Consider the following 18,907-nt stretch of genomic DNA (forward strand, 5'->3'; position numbering starts at 1 on the left):
GCCTAAATAAGATGCATTAAATAATGGATGCATTAAATAATGGACACCTAGTGAGATGGTACAAATGTTCCATTTTGATGACATGTGTTGGTACTGTTTTAAAGGAGTAGCTCACTCAAAAATGACTTCTTTTCTATCACTTACACACCTCGTGAAGCCTTCAATTAATTTATGTTTTATTTTTGTTGCATTCCTTATTGAGACAAAAATGTGAGTCTTCACTCTTTAATCAAATTATTGGCTCAATAATGCAAAAACAAACAATCTTCATGAATTCAAGCCTTCATGGGGTGTGTAACTGATAGAAAATAAGTATTTGTTCCAAAAAGTAATTGTATTTACTCATCTGTTTTTATTAAAGAGGCTTGAGTTAGATCTCAGTGTTTTTGGTTTATGAAGCTATATCTTCAATAAAACAAGAAACATATTGGGCAGTATTAATTGTTAAATTGTATTAGATGTGTGGGGTGAGAACTACATTACATTTAAGTAGTTGGTGTATGTAACTCACTAGCATTGCAGTGAAATCATCCAAAGGTTTAAGTAGCTTAAGGATAAGTTATATCAACTAAAGCTACCAAGTGATGAAGTTATATCAACTAAAGGTATGAAGTTAAATCAACTCAAGGTTTCAAGTTATATCAACTAAGGATATTAAGTGGTGAAGTTATGTCAACTAAAGTAATCAAGTTATATTAACTAAAGATATCAAGTGCTGAAGTTAAATGAACTAAAGATATCAAGTTATATCAACTAAAGCTATCTAGTCATACAAACTAGTTAAGTTGAGTCAAATAGCAAGTTTTATTTGAGTTAACTCCATTGTCTTTGTTGTCGTAACATAAAATTCTTTCGTAGCATGGTTACATAAATATTTAAGTTCAAACAGCAAGTTGGGTTTTACAGTGCAATTCATATCAGTGATTACTATGATTGCCCTCAGTAAAAAAGCACAAGAAACAGGACGCAAACAGTTACAAACAGTGAAACTTTGCTTCATAAGATGTTGCGGCGAGCACTGCTGATTAATGCAGTGCTCATTATATACATGATCAGAGTCTCGTGACGCCGTGTAGGTCAAAGTCCGCCGATCGCGGCATTCCCCTATTTTGTAAAATTGATTTTTATTCCTCTGGGTGTTGCAATTGATATCAGTGATTTAATATGATTGCCCTCAGTAAAAAAGCACAAGAAACAGGACGCAAACAGTTACAAACAGTCAGGTTCTTTGCTTCATAAGATGTCGCGGGCGATCGGCGATGCGATGACCAGAGGGCGGGTGTCACGTAAAACAACGTGAGGTCGCGGAAACGGCGACGCAATTCTTAAAGTGCTATATAGCACAGCGCTGCCTTTTCTATGTGTGCCACGGAGACGCTGATTAATGCAGTGCTCATTACATGATCAGAGTCTCGTGACGCCGGCTACTGCGTGCATAGGTCAAAGTCCGCCGATCGCGGCATTCCCCTATTTTGTCAAATTGATTTTTATTCCTCTGGGTGTTGCAATTGATATCAGTGATTTAATATGATTGCCCTCAGTAAAAAAGCACAAGAAACAGGACGCAAACAGTTACAAACAGTCAGGTTCTTTGCTTCATAAGATGTCGCGGATGATCGGCGACGCGATGATCAGAGGGCGGGCGTCGCGTAAAACGTGAGACCGCGGAAACGGCCGTCGGATTCGAACCGGCGACGCAATTCTTAAAGTGGTAAATAGCACAGCGCTGCCTTGTCTATGTGTGCCACGGAGACGCAGATTAATGCAGTGCTCATTACATGATCAGAGTCTCGTGACGCCGGCTACTGCGTGTGTAGGTCAAAGTCCGCCGATCGCGGCATTCCCCTATTTTGTCAAATTGATTTTTATTCCTCTGGGTGTTGCAATTGATATCAGTGATTAATATGATTGCCCTCAGTAAAAAAGCACAAGAAACAGGACGCAAACAGTTACAAACAGTCAGGTTCTTTGCTTCATAAGATGTCGCGGGCGATCGGCGACGCGATGACCAGAGGGCGGGCGTCGCGTAAAAAAATGTGAGACCGCGGAAACGGCCGTCGGATTCGAACCGGCGACGCAATTCTTAAAGTGCTAAATAGCACAGCGCTGCCTTTCCTATGGGTGCCACGGAGACGCTGATTAATGCAGTGCTCATTATATACATGATCAGAGTCTCGTGACGCCGGCTACTGCGTGTGTAGGTCAAAGTCCGCCAATTGCGGCATTCCCCTATTTTGTCAAATTGATTTTTATTCCTGTGGGTGTTGCAATTGATATCAATGATTAATATGATTGCCCTCAGTAAAAAAGCACAAGAAATAGGACGCAAACAGTTACAGTCTAAATGTTAGCAGAATGAAGAGGGACGTTTCATGGAGGGAGGGCTGTTGTGTGTGTGTGTGTGTGTGTGGAGGGCTGGGTGGGTGTCCACCTGCTCCTCCGCTTTTGATTGACATGCATTTGAGCGTTTCTCTGCAACATGCATCAGCAGCAAAGAAGCCATCTGCATTTTACATTGCGCTATTCGATTGTCGTCGACGCGGAGAGGAGAAAAATTAAATAAGTTATCCACAACAAATCAACGAGTGGTCGGCCTCACAACGCACTCAACTTTTTAAGATCTGAAGTCAGTCATGATTGGTCGAAATTGTTGTCAATTTTGACGCAGTACAACAAGCAAACCTATCACATTTCTGTGTGCATACAGGCAGGTACACACACGTACAGTAGGCCTAGGCTACACACGCACGCACTCAGAAAGACACTAGAATGACACAGCAATTATGATAGCCTGTAACAATGAAAATGTTTTGGGATGTGTGTATATTCACTTAATAGTATCTGGGGAGATTGTAGGCTAAAAGTGTGTAAATGCTCAACATACGAAATAATTACAGGACTCATTTTATTCAGTCAGATAATAATATAGTCAGTGCATAATAATAGTAGCCTATAGTTTTGTGCACAACCTCGTCCTTGCTGGTTTGGAGGTGGTCACCAGTGGGTGTGTGTCTGTGTTTTAATAGCCTTTGTCTTCAAATAATGCTATGAGTAGACTCAGTGTCCAACTTACAGTGTTATTTTAGCTTGCCATAAAGTTATAGTTTGCAGGTGTTATAGCTTACAGTTATTATTATCATGTAATATTAGTGAAACATTGCTTTCCCGAAATGGATGATAAATGTGCGCATATATCCTCTGGTATGTCGTGTGCCTCAGCATATCGTATAAATAATCATGGTGGGCCGCCATGGCCTAAAATGCCCTTTTTTGGCCATTTTTTGGTCCCAGTCCAGCTCTGCAACCACTACACTTCCTCCTGTAGCCTTATAGTCACTTATACAATTGCGTTTTAAATACACAAAACCGGATGGAGACACTTGCTCTCTTGCACTCGCTGGCGGTCCCACACGCAAATTTAATACCACCTAAGACATCCCAGACAATTTAAGACGTTTTTAGGCCTTAAAAACCGAAAGTTGTTTTTAAGACTTTTTAAGGATCCGCGGGAACCCTGTCATAAGTTGACTGGGGAACTAGGAAGTTCCCACGACAAAGTTCCCACTAGGAATTTCTGACAGGGAAATTCTGATTTCCGACTAGAAATTTCCCACTAGGCATAATTCGTAACTCGGAAGTCGTAACTCGAAAGTAAGTTGTAAGTCGTAACTCAGAAGGCGTAAAGCGGAAGTTGTAACTCATAAAAAGAAAGTCGTATCTCATAAGTTGACTGGGGAACTAGGGAGTTCTTAGGACGAGGTTCCCACTAGGAAGTGTAGACTAGGAACTAGGACTTCCAACTTGGAATTTCCAACCGGGAATTTCCGAATTCCGACTAGAAATTTCCCACTAGGCGTAATACGTAACTCAGAAGTCGTAACTCGAAAGTAATGCTGCTTTCGAGATGTCTCGTAAATCATCGTACACTCACCCGTACAACATGTACCAATGAGTGGCTTTAGGAACGCCTTTCTCTCGAGCCACGAGGGACATGTAGCCTCTAGCTAAACGGCTGGAAAACAAATTGTTACATTGTATTGCAGGCACAGCAAGACCGTGCAATGCATGAATTGGTGACCGGATTGAAGCAGCAATGTAATCTAGTGTGTAAGAGCATTACATCAACTTTAACATGACCAACACAGTACATATGCAAAAAAATACATGTCATCTCATCTCAACTATGGGCGCAGCCATGTTTGTAAGGTCGTACGTCCACCTCGGGGTACCCTCAAGTACTCCGAGGTACAGTGGGCGTGCCTGCCCAAAATGCCGCAAGAAAGCTGGGTAATTTACAGTTTCTCGGCCGGCGGATTTACGAGACAAATAGAAAGCACGGTTTTTTACACTTTCCAACTCGGGCGGCGGATTTACGAGACATCTCGAAAGCAGCATAAGGCTTCTACATACTCGCCATTCCCGACCTGTAGCGCGAAGTTTGAAATGTAGTTGCTGGATGGACTGTACTCTTAGTGTTTCTCTTAACTTAACATCAACCTCTGTGTGCTGTTTTCTTTTCTTCACCTGCCCCTTTATAATGACAAGGTCATACTTGAACAGGCTATCCGCTTAGCATCGTGACCATGCTGCGCAAATTTTTTCAAAACTGCTGCATTGAAGTTAACTCTGCTAAGATCTTATCACAACATAGTAGGCTACATTGAAAAGACTAAACTAAGTTAAGTCATGCAATCAAGCAGTATCTCAAAGCTAACGTTAGAATACTGTTTGGATGTCGAATTTAGCATGCTTAGCCTACTTACAGCTGCTTGTCAATTTCGTTAAAGGACTCATTTTATTGACTCTGACACTGAATGTTTGCAAAATCCCGATGCAAATGGAAAAGTGTTTTCCAAAATTCAAAAGTGCTTGTCCCAAGGAGAAGTACGAACCTTTATTTTAACTATGTAGAAAACGTTATGAATTGCATCCACACATCAGCAGCCTTTAAACTGTGTTACAATTGCAAGGGTTCCCTCACGAAGTGGCACTCCCCCCCCACCCACCACCCCCCCGTTGTCCAAGTCAGCTACCGACACAAAGTGAATCCAATTCTGTGGGAAACACTGAAGTTTCCCTTTAATTTTAACACTGGATAAGGTTGTAACTCATGTGATGAGATTTGCTCCAACTGCACAACACAGGTCCCACTTTTTGGTCCAGTGAATAGCATTCAGCATTTGGCTATCAGGCCAAAAGAATATGCCCAATAGCTTTCAGCATATCAAGGGCTGTGGAAAATCTTCATAATAATACAGTTATATTTAGTCAATGCATTATTCAATTAAAAAACATCAATGTGATAGATAAGCAGTGGCTCCTGTTCCTCCTGAATGAAAGCTCCGAATGTAAAATAGGTTACCTCCACCTATGCCCACGTCTCAATGCTTGTAGTACATTACTAACTAAACAACATTCTACATTATTATAACAAGGATTTGCAATGTGATGTAAAATGCTTTAAGTACAGAACAAATATACTACCCACTAAACCCCTCTTATCTACTAAACCCCTCTTCTACTGCACTTTTTACCCCCCCATTAATGCACAAATAGGCTGACACCAGACATAATTTCACTGCATTTCTTACTTCCAGTAACTATATGCATGTGACAATAAACTTCCTTGTATCCTTGTATCCTTGTAATATGGCTGTCAAATTAAACACACGTTTTAGCAGGTCAAAAAGCTGAAAGGTGGTACATGTTGAATATATTCCTCCCTCTTCCTCTCTGTCTCTGTCTCATAGGACATAGAAAAGAGAAGGCGTGGGCCAGTTAGTGACATGTAGAGTAGTGATGTTTTTATTCCAGTAGGTGGATTACTGTTAAGAGATAAGCTATAGATTATATGAACACACCTGTTGCTTTGGGTATAATAGCGTGCACTGTAGTGGAAGTATCGGTTAGTCAGGTGTGCACCTCTCTACACATGAAGTAATGGTGAAATACACGGTGACAGTAACTACTGGAGATAAGGTGTGGCATGGCACATTTGACCACATCTTCATCACCCTCTATGGAACGGAGGGAAAGAGTGAGCGCAAGAAACTCAATGAAGCACCGGAGATGAGCAATGGTGTGGTAAGGACAAAGAGACCTCAATGGGGTAGAATAACTTTGAATATTGTTTTCAATACAGTGCCAGTTGTATTGCAAATGCATTTTGTGATCATTTTAATAAGATTAAAAGTTTGAAAATTTACTTGCTGTATGGACTGTAATCTTAGTGTTTCTCTGAGACAAAAACCATGTCAAAGTTTAGAACACTGTACAGTTATCACTTTGAGCAAATTTGAATTTATGGCTATATGATGACAGCATTAGTTCAAAGGTCTGTGTAACGGCTCCTACACACAGCTGCGTTCCGTCAACGCATGCCAGTGGGTGTTCCTGACGGTAGCTATGCAAATGACTTGAAGTAAAACCGAAATGTGATTGGTTGGTGCCGTCCGTAGATTGGCTTGATTGGCCGGTGCCGTCTGTCGGTGCAGCAACAGCTGAACTTCTCAACGCGAGTGGCGAGAGAAACGCGATGCAACGGACCCACAATTCAGTTCGGCAACGGATGACGTGAGCCCATGTAAAGTGAATGGCATGCGTCTCCAGCAACGCAACGCACGCGGCTGTGTGTAGGGGCCGTAAACCAGACATCGCACACAGAGGCTGATGCTTAAGTCATGTTAAAATATGCTGAAACAGTGTACAAGGCCTGAAATAGACTGAACTGAGACAAGTTTCGGGCTTAGCCCATGCCTAGTGTTCAAAGGATGGTATTTACTCATCCTTAATATTCAGTTTGAAACTGAAACTGTATTTTACTTTACTTTAAGTTACTGTACTTACTGATGTTAAGTTACTGTAATGTTAGGATTATTTAACAATAACTTAAGTTATTTACTTAACATCAACCTCTGTGTGCTGTTTTCTTTTTTCACCTGCCCCTTCCTTTATAATGACATGGTCATACTTGCATAGAGTATAGGCCTACTTGTCAAAGGAGGTAGACCTGATTTGCATAGAAGAACCATAATATTTGTATATTAAGACTCATTATTAAAATTAGTATATTAATAGTCTTGCGCTAATACTTATGAGTGAGGTTTATGTAATTGACTTAATTGAACCAACGCCAATGTAAAATGCTTTTGTTTAATTGATTTCTGAAAACTCATTTAAATGTGAAAATCCTGTTTGCTATACTGTATGGAACAAAATTTACCAGAACCAACACTGAGTGTAGTGTTAGACCAGTGTGTACTGACTATGCTGCCCTCGTACTGCTTCACCAGCAGGCAGAACTAGACAGCTAGATAACACTTTGTCAAAAGCTCCAAATAAATCCAAGGACTGAAGTTTCCAACAATCTTTTGATACGTTTATATATCTTTTTCTTTTGTTTTCTCTTTTTTTGTGTAAAACTGTAAAATACAGAAAATACATATAAGTTTCACATCACATTACATATGAAATTCAAGTCAGCTATGTTGCTAACCACATAGCTTCAGCACATACAGATCGCTAGCAAATAGCGTTTACAACATGACTCGTGACCAACGAGAGCTAGCATAAATTAGCTAACTAAAGTATGCACAAAACATATATCTAAGTTACAGAAGTATGAAAACTAAAGATATATGACGAGGAATATTACTCTAACACAAATCATCTACTTACAGACAAATAATGTCCAAAGCTCAAACGTAAAATGGAAAATAGCTGGCACCGTGTTCATCCCATAGACTGTTCTACAGTCAATGGTTCTGCCTTCCATAAGAATGCATCCTTTTTTGTATGTGATTACCCTATTTCTCATTCCTTTGTGTTATGCTGCCACCTTCTGGTCTTTTGGGGCAACTGTTTAGTAGTTAAGTAGGCCTACTACTTCCTGTTAACTTCCTGTTTCACGTTTCAGTCCATAGACGTAATGTTCAGTCGACCAGGAGTTCAGAGCATAGACAGTAAAAGAAATGGACGAACAGACTCCGTCGTTTTCAATGGGAGGGCACTGTTCTACAGTCTATGGTTCATCCGTGTTAAAACTCCTCAGAGAATGTCTAATAAGGGGAGAACTGCCACTCTCGGAAAACTTCCGGTTTCTGAACTGGTTGCAGTTCCTTCTGTGGTTCCACATGAGGGCGCTCGTCCACGAGTGCAGAATGCATGGAGGTCTATGGAGCTGTACCCCTCAAAATCCACTTTTCTCGGGATATCATTTTTTTTCAAGTAATTTGAGTATTGTATTCGAAAGGGGAGGCAAAGAAAATACACTTGGTTGAGTATTATATTTTTTAGAGTCACTTAATTGTTCTAAAAAGCCTTTAAAATGTGTCAATGACGTCATTCATTAACACAATGCTAGCGTGTTATGTGCAACAACGACCCAACCTGTAAGAAATCAAAAGGACATAAGTACTCGTTCATTCAACTTTTGACCTATAACCCATGTTGAAGTTATACAAACTACAATCAAATCTGAGATTTGTCAACGACAATCAGGTGAAAGAGACAAATTTAGCCGTCTAGCTCCATTGACTCCCATTCATTCTGCACTCATGGCGATCGCCCCCAGTGGAACTCTGGTGGAACTGCATCCAAAATTCGGTACAATGGGACTTAATACGGAGTGGCAAGGCTCTCCGTAGACGGGCTCTGTACTGTCTATGCTCTGAACTCCTGGTCGACTGAAACGTGAAACAGGAAGTTAACAGGAAGTAGTACTTAACTACTAAACAGTTGCCCCAAAAGACCAGAAGGTGGCAGCATAACACAAAGGAATGAGAAATAGGGTAATCACATACAAAAAAGGATGCATTCTTATGGAAGGCAGAACACTGACTGTATGTCTTCTAACATTAGGCATTGAAAAGTGAGTTATTTGGCCTAAAGCATGTCATGCTAAGTGGATGTTTGATTTTTTTCTGTCGTTCTCATTGTTACGTGGCAGGAAAAGGAGTACACTGTGGAGTGCCCTGCCAAGCTGGGTAAGGTGATCTTGATTAGCTTGGACAAGGAGCAGTATCTCTTTTTGCCAGATCAAGACTGGTACTGTCTAACGGTGAAAGTGCATACGCCTGAAAACGAAACACTACATTTCCCATGCTACTCATGGGTCAAGGAAAGACAGATCTTACATGTTCGAGAGGGGAAAGGTAAGTTATATCGTATTGTACTGTATATGGCTTCAGGTGAGCTGTGTTTTTATGAGATGCTTCCTGATTAATGACCATTATATATGAAACTTGATCGTTTAAAGAACTACATATTCCATTGATATCCATTACATACTGACTAATAGATGCTAGCAAAAATGCAAGTATCCAGTAAGAAGTGATCTTCTGTAATGAGGCAATGTGGATAATAGGTGCACGTGTGTGTGTGTGTGTGTGTGTGTGTGTGTGTGTGTGTGTGTGTGTCTACCTTCTGCCAGCATTGACTTTGAAGAATGAAATTCCTGCCCTTATGGGACACAGGTTGGAAGAACTAGAGCTTCGAAAACAACAATTTGAGTATGTGCAGTATACTTCTTTGTACGAATGAATGTGCGTGTGTGTGTGTGTGTGCATGTGTGTGTTTACTCTGTTGGCATGTCTTTATGTATGCCTCAGGTGGAAAGAGCTGATGGAGGGTCTCCCCCACTGCTTGGCATTAGAGGACCCGAAGGCGCTCCCTGCTGAGTTCCGCTACTCCCTTGACAAGCGTCTGGACTTGGAGTTCACCACTAGGATCACGTGAGACACCTCCCTTTTAACCCTTGTAAGGTGTCCAGGTCTGTGGGACCCGTTTTCAATGTTTGCTAAAAAGAAAAAAATATGCTATTTATTATTATTATTTCTTTTAACTCAAACTCTTTGGCCTTGGCTCATTTTCTGTGAAGAACATAAAAAAAAAATTCAATGAATACATTGTCTACTCCACCCCCACTCTTGCAACTTTTGTGTATGCTTGTATGTGCGTGCCTGTTTGTGTGTGCCTGTGCTGTGTGTGTGTGCTTGTGTGTGCGTGTGTGTGCGTGTGTGTGTCTAATTGTGTGGATTTGTGTGTTTGTGGATGTGTGTGTGTGTGCATTTGGTGTGTGTATGTCAATTTGTCTCCATCTCCTATAGAGCCTGACCAATATGGGATTTTGAAGGCTGATAACCTACCGATATCAATATTTGAGTTATTCAAAAACGTATAACCGATATATCGGTTATCGGTTATCAATGAACATTGAATATTATAATACATTAGCCTTTAATAAATGTGCGTAGAATTTTATGGCTGCATGTGACATTTTTTACAGATCAAAATGATAAGCCTAACAGCAATTTTGAGTTAAGGCTATATGTTTATTGTTAAGCCAATTGAAGACAAACCATTTTGTGAAATGATGCATCATCATATGAAATTATTAACGATGTGACTTAAAAACAGTCTCTGGTAGGCAGCATATTATGTGACATCGCTCTCGCTCCAATTGTCAGTTTATTGCACATCATTTTTTTGTCGTTTTGAATAGACAAAGCATGTTTGTTGGCGTGTTGTTGCAAATGTTGGCGTGTAGTCCGCGGAATCATTTTATGCAAGCAAACTGCATACAGGGAGCCTTAATTGTTGATGTCAGACATGATAATCATCCAAACAGTGCTGCTAAAACTTCGCTACCCCCTCAGTCTGGTCCCACGCGCTGTGCAGTGTGAGGGGTAGGCCTAGTAGAGTGGAGAAAGCCAATGTGTGCTGCTTTTACTGATATATTTATCTACACTGGGCCTGCTGTGTCTGTGCATCTCTGAGTGTGTCTGTGTGACTGTGTGTCTGTATGTGTGCGTGTCTGAGTGTAGGTTTCTTAGTGCGGGAAGGTTGTCTTTCTGCACCTGCTATTCCCACACACAGTTACAGTCACAGTTACATAGAAATCTTGTTTCTATTTTTTTACTTTTTTTATAATGGAATTTCCTAATTTTCTCACAAAAAACGAAAATGATCATATGATCATAAATGTGATCTCACCAGGGGTAGGCTAAATGGCAAATATGAACCATAAATGATGTCTATATCATTGGTAATTGAGTTAAAGTAAACATCTGTTTCACTAGTTCGCCCTTCTATATGATTGCTTCAGCTAGACTAGAATGTATGGGAGAAGTGCGTGTTTGGCAAGGTAGCTGTCCGTGGTCCTGGAGTGCCTGGAGCGGACATCGCGATAGAGTGATGACCGCTTGCACCCCCCGTGTAAGGAGGAGTAAGGAGTAACAGGGCAGTTGATTTCGCGAACGTCGGAGCGTGTGACGTATGGAAAAGGAGGTCGGCTTAAATAGGCCTACCCTGCGGCGGAGTTAATTGCTGTCAATCATCCCGAAGGCTCCTCCCGAACTTTGTTTAGAAAAACATCATTAAGTATTTTTACATAAATTGTTATGGCTGTATTGATTTAAAAGCCTAATAATGTGGTGGGTCCAAGAAATCTGGAACCTAAACGACATACAGAACTACCATCATTACTGAATCATTATCACACTGAGTGGAGTTATAAGATGCAGTAATACTTCAGATTACAGTACTGTATAGGCAGTGAACTATGTTGAATTCATCCGTTATCTGCCTACCGAGAGATCTCTTGTCTGTGTTCTCACACTTGCAGGATGGCTGAACTCAAGATGAAATTCCTGGCCACCAGCAAGAAGCCGTGGGGCAAGCTGGATGATATAAAACAGGTCTTCTGGTTCTACAAGACCCAACTATTTGGTAGAACCTATTTCTTAATATGGTTATTATTCTCAAATAACATATATTATTTGCATACAAATAATGGGACTTACTGCTGAAAATTTTCCGCAGTACAATTTTCTGCATGTTATTCATCCTCTGAATGTGACGTGTTGTAATACTATTGCAAGTATTGTAAGAATCTACCAGTGATGTAATACACTGTTATACACAATATACATTTGTGCATCCTTCCAGACTATGTGACCCAGCACTGGAAAGACGATGAGTTCTTCGGGTTCCAGCTTCTCAATGGTGCCAATCCAATGATGATCCAATGCTGCAAGGTGCTTCCAAAAAAGTTTGCAGTCACTGAGGAGATGGTGACACCATTTTTGGAAGATAAGCTGCCAGTGGAAATACAGGTATATTGTTAATGAAATAAAGGTACACAGCTAGCCAGAGTATTTAAGAAAATAAGGATTTAGGTATATTGGGTTTATTGACTAAAAACAGAAGTGGCCATTTGTGTGCTTGTCTGAGTAGAGTGGCAATATCTTCCTGTGTGACTATTCCCGACTGGCTGAGGTGCCCCCAAATGTCATCAACATGCGACTTCAGTACGTCCCAGCACCCTTCTGCCTGCTGTTCAAAAATAAGCTGAACAGGCTGTTACCTATCGCCATCCAGGTATACATGGGCATATGGGAGGGTAGCCTGGGCACACAATAAACAATTCATCTCTGAATGAAAGAGAACAGATATCAAGACAGAACAGTGTAATTCCGATTCATCTGAGAATATATTTGGAGAATTCTGGGAGATTCTGGTAGTTTACTGAGAAAGTGTATCCAAAATACATTGTCTAGGTAAAGAATCTCCATTGTCAGTTGTCAGTGTGTTGTAGTTTAAATTGAGTGGTTTACACTCAATTGAGTGGTTTACACTCAATTGGGTTGATTCTGATTTCAGCTCCAGCAGGAGCCTGGTGAAAAAAACCCGGTGTTCCTGCCCAATGATGAAGAGGCCTGGCTACTGGCCAAGACGCATGTTCGGGCTGCTGACTTCATCGAGCACCAGTTCAACTTCCATTTGCTACGCACACACCTTCTGGCAGAGGCCTACATCCTCGCAACGCTCCGTAATCTGCCCTCAGCTCACCCCATCTACAAGGTATCCCTCCTCCTCAAGTAAACTAGAGGCTACACTTACAGGTCTAGGTTGAGATAATCCAACATTATCACTTGCGTGTCCGACATCATTCTTTGCTCTGCAGCTGCTGATTCCACACATGCGTTTCACACTCTATGCCAACACTCTTGGCCGAGAGAAACTAATCTCTGAGAAGGGAGCCATCAGTATGGTAAGACTCTACATATGTGACACTAGTTGAAACACTGTGCTTAAAATTGGAAGGGAAGACTGTTTATTTGTTTGATTTTGTCACTTTACTTTATGTAGAACTTTACAGCACTGGTTATCCATCTCCACCACACTCCCTCCTCCTCCCCCTCTCTCAGTACACATCCACAGGTAGCACTGGCATGGTGGAGGTGATGAGGAGAGCCATGCATGCTCTGAAGTACAGCTCCCTCTGTCTGCCAGACGACATCATTGAACGCGGCCTGGACAAGGTGCCCAAGTACTACTACCGAGACGATGGTCTGCTGGTGTGGGGTGCCCTCAGCAAGTAAGGGCTTGGAGTGAGAGATCAGAATGAGAACAATTTTATATCACTTAGATCCAATCATCACTGAAGGTCAAATGTTGCCTGCACCTTTAACCCTCAGAACTGGCGCAGAAATTACTAACTTTAATAGTTAGTACCCTTGTTGTCCAGAGGTGTCACTGGTGTCTATTGAAAGGGGAGGGTTCAGGAATTACGCTAAACTAAGTGGTCTTCCGATCCATTAAGTAGAACCAACGTTATCGTCAATTTTAAAACATGTATTTTTACCGCGACCGGAATGTCAAAGACGAAAAGAAATATAACGGTGGGGAAAAAACTCACGAAACATATCGAAACATTTTATCATTATTTTATCATTATTTTTGACCATCAAACCAACCAGGAAGTAAACTGAAATGACTATGGGACGTTTGGAGGGATATCTATAAGGGGAGGGATAACTATAATAGTAAAAATGTCAATGGTATTTATTTCCGAATAAGTGTGTGTATGATTTCAATTAGTAAAAAAAGTTTAATGTATTTGTGTTCTTTGCCAATCATTTCTTTAAAAATAAATAAAATAAAATAAATACATAAATAAAATAAAATAAAAAAAATAAATACATATTTTGATATTGCTTAGGTTGTGCTGAAAAAAAGGATATAAGATAGTCAGTATTGCACTTTCCTGAATCCTCTTTAAAGTCATTAAAATAGTAATGCAAAAACCTGCAAAAAATGGCTGGAGTTAATAAACTAAATTAAGGGTTAATATGTCTGTTGGGATACAGGTTTACCTTCATTCCAACACAACGTGTTAGTTGTAACATGTGCCCTTTTACAATAAATAGAAACGTATGAAATGGAATCTGGGATTTCTTCTTCACCACATTGCTCTTGTGCTTTATACAGTTTTAAGCTCAGTGGGGCTGCAACATGCATACATCTCCATTTCAGTGTAATGGCATCACCTGGCTCAGTTCAGATGTGTTGTCTCATGAAAGTGCGTGTTTATGTTTTATGTGTGTAGGTATGTGGAGGCCGTTATAGCTGTGTTCTACCCTTCTGACATGGACGTTCTAGTAGATGAGGAACTGCAGCACTGGATCTCAGACATCTACAAACATGGCTTCCTGGAGAAGGCCAGCACTGGTGAGATAAACAGAGAGATAGAAAAAGGAATGAGAGGGAGAAAGAAATGAAGTAGCCTACCAGAGTGGGAGGAAAAACATAGAAAAGACAGAAAAAAAGAGACTGAAAGATGTGCAATTAAGAGGAGGAAGAGGTAATGGACAAGGCCAGAGCAATAGACAATTAGAAGCAGGTAAATATGGAAGGGCAAGATCAAAGCCAGCAACTTTGAAGGACAAAACAGGGTCCGTAAGTGAAGCACTCCATTAGCGGAGTGTAAAAATAGTTTTGGAGGACTGGTCTATTTTTTTCGAATGTCATTTAGATCTAACCCACTCATCACTGTCTTAGGTATCCCCAATTCTTTCAAATCAACCAAAGAGGTCACCAAGTTTATCACTATGGTGATCTTTACCATGACGGCACAACACTCTGCTCTGAACAATGGAAATGTGAGTGATGTGTTCTTACACACATGCATTTACTCATGAGCACATCTCTAGAAAGAGCACACACACACTCTTACCCACTCAGTAAGACCGCTGCTCCTATCCTTTCTGGCAATTTCCACTCTTTTTCTGTCTTTTATTTTATTTAGAAGTTTTATTGAACAAAGATAGTGAAAGTAGCCAGTAAAGTGAACGGGCAAAAACTGAACAGCAAGTCACCTTGAAGGATTAAAACAAAATGGGAAGACCCAAGAAAATTTGTGGAAAATGTACTGAGCTTGAACAGAGGATTTCTACTTTTGGAATCAAGGATTGATGTTTTTCCATCAAAGACGGATGAACCACGAGAGTAGGGATCGACCGATATGGATTTTTTAGTGCCGATACCGATACCGATTTTTTTCCATCAGCCTTAGCCGATGACCGATACAGGCTGCCGATTTTCTTGAGCCGATATTTGGAGCCGATACTGCTTTTATTTTGCTCCCTCAATTTACATCAAACAAATGACTAGTGTTGTCACGATACCAAAATTATGACTTCGATACGATACCTGCCATAAATATTGCGATGCTCGATACTAAAACGATACTACGGCGAAATCCTAAGATATCTGGAGAAGAAAGGACTCATACCTCCTCCAAGTGTATGGAGTCAATTGTGTTGAATTCAGTGCACTTTTGTAGTGTGCAGGTCAATTCTGGGTTCTAAACTTCCTACATAATTATTATTATTTTTTTTTTATAGTCAGTAAAATAGTAGGCCTACTTTGTGTGATTAAGTCCTTTATTGTTTGTTATAGTTCATTTACATTGTGTTGTGTTTTGGCAATAAAGTAGCTTTAAATAGCCAAACTAGGCTAGATCAAGGTCAGTGTTAAAATCACTGAATGCTATGCAGAGAGGCCTAATCTTTAGGCCATCTGATGTACAGTATACTTTGGTGGTATACTGTGGACTTTAATTAGCGGTCTACATGCCATGACAAATATTACCAGTAGTACTGACCGAACATGAAATAGATTGTTTACAAGTTATGGTAATGTTATTCTGGCGTGAACATTGCGCTTTCATCACGTTAGCACCCTTAGTCTAGGTCAGTTTTTAAAATAAATTAACCCTGAAGGCAAGTCATGTTAATTTTTGGCATACAACATTTTTAGGGGTTTTGAAGGGTGCTGAACTCAAATCTTCTGTATGCCAGGCTCAAAAATGTCCCATAATGCCTCAAAATGGAGAAATCCAATATGGCCACCGCCGCCAGGTCAAAATCGAATTAATCACTTATCTTTTGGACTGTACAAGGTAAAAACCTGAATGTAATGTGCTTTTATAGGTTTTCACATATAGGAAATTCAATGCCATGCTCAGATTTAAGATCAAGACTAGAGAAAATGCTTGAAATTAATGTACATGGTTAAAATTGTTGTCTCGGATAATGAATAATTCATGAAAAAAGGACCATAAAACAGGTTGATGGCTTTCTGAGGAATTTACTTGAAACATGTTTAGAAACAAATTTGATTACCATATTTTAACCAGAGACTTTCTAATGAGGAGACACAGCACTCAAAAAATCCTCCATAGAAATGCATGGGGCTAGTTTGTAACGCCACTATGGTCATTGTCTACACATTTCACCCCTTCCTTGGTAAAACGTCGACATGTGAATACATTGAGCCAATCATGTGGTGTGATGTGAATACATTGAGCCAATCATATGGTGTGTTGTGAAGACGTTGTGCCAATCATGTGTTGTGAACTCGCTGCTGGAGCAAGATTCGTGTCGTGAAGCCTTGCGCAGCGCATTTCTGCCGAATAGGATGCCCGATGAGTGCCCAAAAAGTGTTGCGATATGGCCGCCGAGTGGAGGGACTTGCCTAAAAGGACTTTGTTTTAACTATCTATTTATATTATTTATCTGTATTTATCTATTTATCTGTATTTTAACTATTTATTTAATAATGCATATTTACCAATTTATTTAGTAATTAATCCATTCTATTCTATTCAATTCTTTAAACTTCTTGGTATGAAGAGGTAGGCTACACACTTAGGCTATCCTAATCATCCTCATCCTCCTCCTCTCCAGCAGTGTTCTGACAGCTGCTTAGACTGCTGCAGCTGTATGACTCCATGCATAACATGCCACTTTTCCTGCAACTACAGCGCAGGCTTAGACATCCAGCAACCACGGGAGGTGATCTCCTTACAAGCTTTTGGAATTGGTGAGAAATAGTAGCTGCGGCACTAACTGATCATCCACATTTGGATGGCCATGATAAGTGTGTGTTGTGTTTGGGCCACCAACATGCTTTCTAGGTAAGGGATGCCCCCTAGTCGTGCATGAATTGTTTTATTATGCCTATACACACAAGGGAAGCCCGTTGTCGTTTTTTCTCTGGTAAACGTGCGGGTTCTCCTGTTTCCGAGGGGCCATCAAGAAAGATGGCAAGAGTAGCCAGGGGGCTTGGGGAGTCCTCAGCAGCCTCACTGTTTTCTCTTAGCACAAGGCCTGCAGTTCCCCAACCTGCTCCTCCTACCAGTCCGTGTGAGCTGGAGGAGAGCTGGAGGAAGATGAGTAGGCCATTGTGGACGTTGAGACCTTGTGCACAGCCCTGTGCAGCCAGCCCAGTGGGAGGTGAGCTGGCCCGTCTGTTTGAGGAGGTCGTTGGCAGGGCATCCAGGGCTCTTGATATTCCCCTTCCAGAGAAGCCCCTTGCCTCTGCGTCTAGGTTCCACACAGACATGACCGAGCGCCCAGTGGTGGCGCTCATTCCCCTCCTACCAGACTTTAGTGACTTGGTCTGTCGCCAATTTTCCTCCCCAACTACTTTTCGTAGGTGGTCTGGCCAGGCTAAGGTGCTTTCCAACATGCATGGCGAAGGGCTGATTGGTTGTGGTTCGCTCCCCCAGTGGATCCAGCTTTGGAGCCCCTCTTCTCCTCTCCCAACTCCCTCTTAGGTGGTCCCTCCTGCCTCAGTGCCAATGGCAGGACTATGGAGGCTCAGCTAGGTAAGCTGCATAGGTCCATAGCGATGCAAGTCCGCCTGGCTAACACAGCGGCCATTCTGTCCCTGAGCTCCAGTCAGCCTCTGTGTACCTCGCTGCAGTGTCTAAGGAGCAGGCAGTGGCATCGGGCCGCTCCTTGGCTCAGTTCTGGGTAGCTAGACGCCATCTCTGGCTGTCTCAATCTCAGCTCCAGCAGGCAGACAGAGAGCATCTTTTGAGAGTGCCGGTGGAGCCTGGGTCCATGTTCGGCCCACAGGCAACCACACTGTTGCAGCAGGCGCGTGACAGCCGCCGCTGTGCAGAAGAGGTGTCAGGGTCTCTTGGCAGGCGTGCCAGGGGCGCTAGGCGCCTTAGGGCATTCACGCCTCAGCCAACACCTACCTTGGGGCATCCGTCTTGGGGGCCGACTGATCTCAGGCAGCGGCTTCAGGCATCCCAGGGTCGGGGTACCCGCCCACAAGCTGGCCGGGGGGGCCAGCGTGCTAGTGGCCGTGGCCCCTCCAGGCGCCCTCGTCGTTCCTGACAATCTCCAGGCCAGCCAGCCTCACCTCTCAGCTCGATGCAGGAAGGCTTGGCTGGCCTTAGGAGCGGATCCATGGGTGCTCTCCACCATGACCCATGGTGGGCTCAGGATATTAAATTATCTAGACGACTTGCTCATCTGTGCAATGCCGCCTACACGTGGCCTTGCTGTTGAAGCACATTCAGGACTTGGGCTTGCGTCCCAATCCAAAAAAAAGCAGGCTCCAGCCTTCCCAAGTCACCACCATCCTGGGCATGGTCCTGGACTCCAGGAGGGCATCCGTGACTCTCTCACCGGCGAGACAGCAGTCTTTCGCCGCATGTCGCTTCACGTTGCACGCCCAGGTGGAGTGGAAACTCTGCCTTCGCCTTTTGGGCCTTATGGTGGCAATGGTGCAGGTAGTCCCCCTTGCCCTCCTTCACATGCGCCCAGTC

The 18,907-nt window shown here is 42.1% G+C and overlaps 1 protein-coding gene across 3 annotated transcripts in view; it reads left to right on the forward strand.

The window, feature by feature from the left end:
• The first annotated feature begins 5,821 nt into the window (after window positions 1–5,821).
• The window catches only part of LOC121689558 (hydroperoxide isomerase ALOXE3-like), a 39,889-nt gene continuing 26,803 nt past the window's right edge, over window positions 5,822–18,907 (forward strand). For 2 of the 3 annotated variants that reach the window (XM_042069449.1, XM_042069450.1), the window contains exons 1-12: window positions 5,822–6,084; window positions 8,948–9,152; window positions 9,431–9,509; window positions 9,609–9,731; window positions 11,624–11,727; window positions 11,947–12,113; window positions 12,235–12,378; window positions 12,661–12,861; window positions 12,965–13,051; window positions 13,209–13,378; window positions 14,390–14,511; window positions 14,842–14,942. In XM_042069449.1, the coding sequence (XP_041925383.1) occupies window positions 5,941–6,084; window positions 8,948–9,152; window positions 9,431–9,509; window positions 9,609–9,731; window positions 11,624–11,727; window positions 11,947–12,113; window positions 12,235–12,378; window positions 12,661–12,861; window positions 12,965–13,051; window positions 13,209–13,378; window positions 14,390–14,511; window positions 14,842–14,942 (1,647 nt within the window). In that variant the 5' untranslated portion in view covers window positions 5,822–5,940. The remainder of the gene's footprint in view (window positions 6,085–8,947; window positions 9,153–9,430; window positions 9,510–9,608; window positions 9,732–11,623; window positions 11,728–11,946; window positions 12,114–12,234; window positions 12,379–12,660; window positions 12,862–12,964; window positions 13,052–13,208; window positions 13,379–14,389; window positions 14,512–14,841; window positions 14,943–18,907) is intronic. The other variant, XM_042069451.1, reaches the window with a different exon arrangement.

This window comes from Alosa sapidissima, chromosome 18 (genome assembly GCF_018492685.1).
Source record: "Alosa sapidissima isolate fAloSap1 chromosome 18, fAloSap1.pri, whole genome shotgun sequence".
NCBI classification, from domain to species: Eukaryota; Metazoa; Chordata; class Actinopteri; order Clupeiformes; family Clupeidae; genus Alosa; species Alosa sapidissima.